Here is a 7,755-nt window from a genome sequence, read left to right as displayed (position 1 = left end):
TTCTACAGGCCCTCTAAGAGACTGAGTGGATTTTCTACAGAAGATCGGAAGAAATTCAACCATTAAAATTGTAATTTGAAAATATGGCCACATTCTAGACATATTTCTCTTAACTTCTCACCATTGGATATTGATTCACATTTGCCAAGATCTTAAATAGAAAATCACATACTACTTTACAATATAAAGTAGAGAAAATATATTTATAAAAAATAGTTAAATACCTAAAAGCTCTATGCAATGTGTTCTTTTCATGTACGAATTGGGATGATCATTGGACTTGGGATACAAAAGCACTAAGCAGTTTATGTGTTACATATACTATAGTAAAGAAAGTTGGAAAATACAAATGTAAACACTTCCATGCAATGAAACAATTGCTAAAATAAATTAAATTTCCAATAAAGAGGTGCCATTTGAATACCCACTATATGTATAATGTTCCCCAAACACCATGCCACTAAATTTCAAACATAACCACGAGAAATTGGACCTTTGAGTTGTGAAGATGCCTATTTTCAGGCTACCTTCAGGTGAAATGGTTCAAGTATGTGTGTGGAGGTGCTCAAGCAACCATGAAAAGGCATCCAAATGGATTTATGGCAACTAATTCCACAAAATTTTGGCAAATAGAGAGGGAAACATTTATGGTACCTCACCATTATAAACAAGTAAATTCTATCCACCACAAGCTTTTATTATATCATCCTTAAGCATGTTTAATTTACACTTGATGTGTTTCTTCTTACAAGGTTGTGCTTCACATGGATATAAATGACAAGAAATGGTGGTGATTTAGTCCATATTTGATTGTATTACAATACATTTGGTGCTTCTTCTTTTGTGATATTGGGATCACATTTTATTCTTCTTTTTTTGTGCTATTGGGATCACATTTTGTGCTTCTTCTTTCGTGATATTGAGATATTTTAAGCTCTCAAGAATGCTCTCTGGAATGTCTAGATTTCTTTCCTAGTATGCATCTATACACACGGCTATACACGCAGCTGTAGCCCTGTAGTAGCTATGCATGACTATAGCCATGTGCATAGCTGTGTACTGAAATTGTCCACACCCTGCACACCTACCTGGGTCTCCTCTCTCCTCTTCAGGTGGCTATGATCCCCTTCTCTTGTAGTGTACCCAATCTATCCGTTTGACGATAAATCAAGCCAAAAATATGCTTCCATTCAATGAAATCAAACCATGCACTGGATCTTTCACCAAATGTTGTACCCACACTAGATCTTTCACTCAATGCCAAAAAATAAAACAAAACCTACATTGCAAGAGTCTAAACAAACACTAAGGAACATGCACAATCTTACTCCCCAACAATGATGCCAATGGAAAGCCTAAATACACAACACTCACTACACAAGGCTAACCAAGTGAAGAGTACTCACCTTTAGCATGTCATGGGGAACTTAGTAGCTTACCAGCCATCTTATGGAAGAGGCAACAACATGAATACAAGCTAGCACTTTAGAAGACCCAACTCACTGTCACCAAGAGAGTTGTCTATGAAGAGTTGTTGCAAGACCGTGCTCCACTGCATGAAGACAATAGCTCACTCTCACTCTCTCACTAGCACGACATGGTAATACCAAGAGTGCAAAGAGGGGAGAACTCTAGCAGACACTCATTCTTAGATAAGCACTACCAAGAGAATAAGAGGATAGGGTAGAGAGCTAGAGCAAAGGAGTAAGAGCACACTCTCAATTAACAATCAAGGGCATGTCCCTTTCTCATTAGAGAAATTCACTTATATATAAGGAAGTTATAAGTTTGGTCATCCACACCTAATAATGCATTGCACGCCTACTTATTGTCTAACCTTGTCTAGGCTAGTCTAAACACACATTGAGTGGATGTCGGCTCTTTCACTTGGCTCGGTCATCCCTTGAGTACATTAGTAAATATAATTATCGGGAAATGCAATGATTGGAACAAGATATAATTTTTTGCTTAGGTGGATAACACATAATTGAGGGTGAACAAAGATCCTCTAGGCAGTGCCCATTATGTGTGTACATCCTTACTGACTTTATACTGCTTCTGCATGCTCCTAGCTTGTTGTAGAGATGGTTCATCTCCATTTGTGACCAACACACATTTCCACTAGGCTTGTCGTAGATGCAAGTGTGTGTTGTTGATGCATATCAGTGGTCCGTGTTAACCTCGAGTTAACTTATGTCCCCTTTCGATCCTTCTCCATCGGCCGTTCTGTGATATGGTTCTCTGAAACAAGCTATGGGACTTGGGTTGGACAAGAAAGGAAGCCATTCTTTTTAATCTTAACTCGATACAACCCGTAACTCCATAGATTTTCACTCAGGGGGTTCACTATATGTAAACTCTCTATATCACATGTGTTCAAGGCCTAATTTAAAAACCCCTTCTTTGTAAATTTTTCATGAATAAAACACACCCTTTTTCTTTTCAATCTCTAAATATCCCCTTTAAATGGTACCCTTTTGTATGTAAAAAATGTGTAAAAAAGGGATTTAAAAAATCCCTTTTTCTTTTCAATCTCTAAATATCCCCTTTAAATGGTACCCTTCTGTATGTAAAAAAGGGATTAAAAAAACCCCTTATGTTGAACCCACTTGCTACGCTTACATATTTGAGTGACCCCCCCAAGGATTTTCATTATGCTTTATTTTATATATGATCTTTTTGGACTCATACACCTAGGAAATTTCACCAAGTATTATAATATAATTATGACATTTTCCAAGTATGAATCGGTGCAATTGTCTTTTTTTTTGTATTTGTAAAGTTTTACGTTATACATGTCAATGACGATGAGTATAACAATAAAGACGAGGATGATGATTAAGTCACCCCTTTAGCTTTATTTTGTATATGGCTAAAAGTCTTATCAATATTTTGTAATCGTTTGAACTCAATGAATATATGTTTTTGTCCACTTCTTTCTACTATCTCTTTATTTTTTTTAAAGGTGGAACAAATAGCTTTTTTTAAAAGCTGGGATAGAGTGGGGAGAGTCTGTCCCGGTTTTTTTTTGTAGGTTTTTTTTTGCTGCTGCTATAGCAGTGTTCATAACAGTGAAATAATGCTCCCAGCATCAGCAAAATTCTACTGCTGGTAACGATACTGAGCAGTGTTTATAACAATGAAATAATGCACAAGCAATAAAATTTTGCCACTAATAATGCTTGCTGAGCATCTAAGCAATGCTAGTCCCGTTACAACAGCTGATATAGGAGCACCACTAGCAATGAAATGACCCTGACATTTGCCAAGTCTTGTACTTATAATAACGCTGCTAAAAATGTTGCTATACTTTCATTCTATTATTGTAGTGAGACAATAGCTCACTCTCACTAGCAAGACTTGGCAAGACCAAGAGGGCAAGAGAGGAGAACTCTCATGCATACACTCTCACATAAGCACTACCAAGAAAATAAGAGGATAGGGTGGAGACCTAGAGCAAAAAGAGCAAGAGCACACTCTTAGTCAACACTCAAGGAAATGTCCCTTTCTCATTGGAGAAATTCACTTATATATAAGGGAGTTATAAGTTTGGGCGTCCACACCCAATAACTCATTGGATGCCCACTTACTGTCTAGGCTAGTCTAAGCACACATTGAGTGGATGCCGGCTCTTTCACTTGGCTTGGTCATCCATTGGGTACACCATTAAATGCAATGATTGGAACAAGTTATTAATTTTCGCTTAGACGGGCAACACATAAGTAAGACTGGACAAGGATCTTTTAGGTGGTGCCCATTATGCATGTATATCCTTTAATGACTTTGCACTATTTGTGCATGCTCGTGGCTTGTTGTTGTAGAGATAGTTCATATCCACTAGTGACCAATGCACACTTCCACTAAGCTTGTCGTAGATGTAGGTGTATGTTATTGATGCATGTCGGTGGTTCGTGTTAACCTTAAATGTCCCCTTTAGGTCTGTGAAACGGTTCGTCTAAACAAGCTGTGTGGGACTTGGGTTGGACGGGAAAGGAAGCCAGTCTTTTGATTTGATGAGGAGGAAGGTCCAACCCAAATGTTAGCAATGCCTGCAGCTGGGCGAGGCAACACCACAAACAAACACAATGAGTAGGGAGAGGGAGCGTCGGCGGTCAATACATATACACATGCAATGCATAGCATGGACCGAAATGGATTGCTCTGCAAGCCGTGAGCCTGCCCATCCGGCACAAAGCTCTTATACCACCATGCATGATGATGACCACCATCATGAGAGGAGCTAATGCTGCTTGACACCCCACGTACCATTGCCCATACCATAATTTAAAAAAACCAAAGGCCAGCCTCAGCCAGCACAGTGAAGTACATCCACTGCACTCCATCTTTCTGTCAATGGCTTTCTGCTCTCGGGGTTGAGACATAGGGTACATCCGGGATGATGCGACGAGCCTGTGAAAGGGGTAAAAGATAGCATCAAATGATAAAAGACACATGTGTGCTTACAAAGATTCCACCTCGGTTATATAAGTCATCCCACGCAAGACCGATCATTGCCGTCATTATCCCGCCCCACCCTGCACCACCTCGTCCGGCCCTCCAGTTTACAAGTTCTAGCCATGATTACTCTGTTTTTCTATTCTAAACCTTACAAACACTACCACTACTAGCCCACAGTAAGACATTCAATCATCCACCAAGCTTTCCTCTCACAATTCAGGCTGTAAACTATAAAATTTAACAACACTTTTCCCTCAGTAATTATAAAACACAAACACTTTGTTTTTCTATTCTGAACCTCACAAACACTACAAACTCGACCACACTCTAGCCCTAGTAAGATATTTGAAACACAAAGCTTATCTCTTAACACAAATTGTAATCTTCCCAAATGAAGCTTAAGTCATAGTTAGTGAAGATCAACAACTCATCAAATGAAGCTTAACAAGATTTGAAGTGTCATCTACTTTATCAACTCGAGGTCATAGTTAGTGAAAAAGAAACTCTTGAATTTAAAACTCCCAGAAAATACTTTTTCCACAACATTTTGAATATAATCAACACCTTAGGGACTTTGAAGTCATAAAAGCATGAAAATGTACTTCTCTTTTAAATAAAAAAGAAAACATATTACTGCAAACTTCACAAGTGAAGCTTAATGGGAATATTATTCATCAAAGAGTTATAATCTACACCAAATCTAGGTCATAATCAGTGAATGAAATCACTCACAGCATCATTTTCCACAACAATTTGAAACTGAATTCTTACAAAAAAAAAAAGCTTTTAAGCTTTTTGTAAAAAAACGCTCATGTCAATAAGGTATCACAGTGTACGACTATCAGAAAATTGTACACCTTCGATATTCTTTTAAGAAGATTCTCCGCACCGACGTTTAGGAAAGACCTCCACCTTCTACTGATTATATTCTTCGGCGTCGTCTGCCTGCCATTAAAATATACAAACCATACTAGCAGTACTGTACTACTGCGCCTTAATTATATTCTCTTCCACAAACGAGGCTGGTTTCAATATCCCAGTAACTCTTATATATAGCCTCATTATTAGACAATTATCCTCCCCCCTCTCAACCAGGCGCAGACTTAAAGTATCATAATATACCACTCATGATCCTGCAGTGTGTTTCCTTGAATATATAATACATTGCAGTCGTGATATAACTGCATAATTACGCTATTTTTAGCTACATTATAGTACTAGTTTGTCTCCCATTATGTGTAGATTATGCACATCCCATACTGCTGTGCATGCAAGGCAACTGATAATCGCCATTCGCCATATCATTCTTGAAGGCCATGGTACAGTTCCTTGACAATATCTGCAGCATTCGGTTTTCTGCTAATAATGATGGTTATGATGATGATGATAACGATAATCATGAGATATCAATGCAGTACACGAATGAATACCGACGTCGAGAGTAACTCTATGGCTTCATTATTAAAGAGGAAAAGACCGGCTCATCATACGATGGCGGACAACCACATCATGCGGGAGAGGATTCGGCGAGACGACATGAGCAGCAAGTTTGCGACACTCGAGTCCCTGTTGCCATGGAAATCCAAAGTAAGTTGAGTAGTAATGATGAATTAATCATATAAAGTATCCAAAACTTAAGTGTACGCAGGATTATGTGATGTCGATCGTGGATAATCCGGCATAATTAACCTTTGATATTTCCATGGTTCAGTGAGCACCGATCAACCTCTGATTTTTTGTTTATTAATTGTAGCGTGATAGAACGGCAGTAGTGAATGATGCGATTCAGTTTGTGCTGGCGATGCGAGAAAAGCTGAATCGACTGCAAAAATTACAAGTTGATAGATTCTATTCGAGTATGCTGCCACGGCCACCACTAATGAATTATCGAGCTGATGAAGCCTCATCAATCATTAACGCAAACAATATATTTAGCTATGGGGCTAATCCCGAAAATGCAGCCACCCCTGGAGCTAAATCTGGATCAAGAGGTGCCTGCGCGAGCTCTAATCATTTCCAAATTTCAACCAAAAATTTGATATCTGGCCATGTGTTTAATGGAAATGTGATATCGAGCCCGTATGACAAAAATATTATCAAGGTTATTGTTCCAACCCGCCATATCTCGGATGGGATTATCATACATATATCTTGCCCAATCATGACACCGCAGTTCCTCATCAAAGTCATGACAACAATCGAGCAGCTTCGCCTACATGTTCTTAATCTCAATTACTCCACAACAGCATCTGAGCTCCTCTGCATAATTATAGCCAAGGTAAAATACTACATGACATCAATTATTTACTAGGAAATCAATTATAATTTCGCTCTTAATTTTTGTTATTCGGCTTGTTAAGCGTGTATATATAATGTATGCAGATTCAATCGAGCTGTGATTCGGCAACGAACATCAGTGTTAGTCACATCATTTCCAGCCTAAAATGCTCTTTGGGTCATTATAAAGGATACTTACCTCTCAATTAGAACTTTTCGGTCATTATAAAGGATACTTACCTATCTTTAGTCTTGTGTCTTGATGGACCGCTTTGTTTTGTACTAAACACATATTATATGTATCATCATGACTTGTGAGCTTCAATCCTTTTAGAATGACTTCTTAATGCCTCTAATGTAGGTGATCAAAAAATCTAAATGTTGGTAAATAATATACTTTTGGCATTTTAATTAAGTAGAGCTGATATGCATCTCCTATCACTTAAAGGATACAATACATAATATGACAACCTCAGGGCATGTTCCTAGTTGCACTATCAATAACCCGCACCTTTGGCCTTGGTTGGCTTGTTCTTCAAGTAGAATTTTGTTCTTATACAAAATCAATCTTATATTTAAGCATGCTATGTATGTAGTGTATATGCTCAAAATTATATGGGCCTTTTTAAGGTTAGTAACAGAAGTGATGGCATCTGAGGAAAATACCATCATGGTAGCCGGCTCGATAAGCAATCTCACCAGTTGACTTGTGTGAAGGGCAAATAAATTTATGTAAATGCTACTAGAACTTTCATGTTTAAAGAGAACAGAGATTCATCCTTGCACCTATGAGAGCTTAAACCCTCACATAATACATGAGTAAAATAAAAAATAATAAATCCGTGGTCATCATTTTTTAATACACTTGACACTTAATTAAAACTAGAGTCATTTTTTTAAATCAATTCAATACCTAATAATAGACACATTTTAACAATGTCGATTATAGGTTTGTAAACACATGTGCACACAGATTTTTCATAAAAGTATTATGGGATATGATTTGTGGGTTTTTACTTA

General features: G+C 37.8%; 1 protein-coding gene across 1 annotated transcript; it reads left to right on the top strand.

Annotated features, from left to right (window-relative positions):
- Positions 1 to 5,552: 5,552 nt before the first annotated feature.
- LOC147639885 (uncharacterized) lies at positions 5,553 to 7,256 on the top strand. The gene is made up of 4 exons (XM_086822646.1): positions 5,553 to 5,777; positions 5,874 to 6,045; positions 6,212 to 6,736; positions 6,841 to 7,256. Exons 2-4 carry the CDS (start codon positions 5,881 to 5,883, stop codon positions 6,943 to 6,945), a joined length of 795 nt encoding a protein of 264 aa, XP_086678772.1. The 5' UTR covers positions 5,553 to 5,777; positions 5,874 to 5,880; the 3' UTR covers positions 6,946 to 7,256.
- The last annotated feature ends 499 nt before the right edge of the window (positions 7,257 to 7,755 follow it).

This window comes from Cibotium barometz, chromosome 3 (genome assembly GCF_041138505.1).
Source record: "Cibotium barometz isolate CiBa-2024 chromosome 3, ASM4113850v1, whole genome shotgun sequence".
In the NCBI taxonomy this organism is placed as follows: Eukaryota; Viridiplantae; Streptophyta; class Polypodiopsida; order Cyatheales; family Cibotiaceae; genus Cibotium; species Cibotium barometz.
The sequence above is the reverse complement of the archived record's forward strand: the minus strand, read 5'-3'. Positions and strand labels throughout refer to the sequence as shown.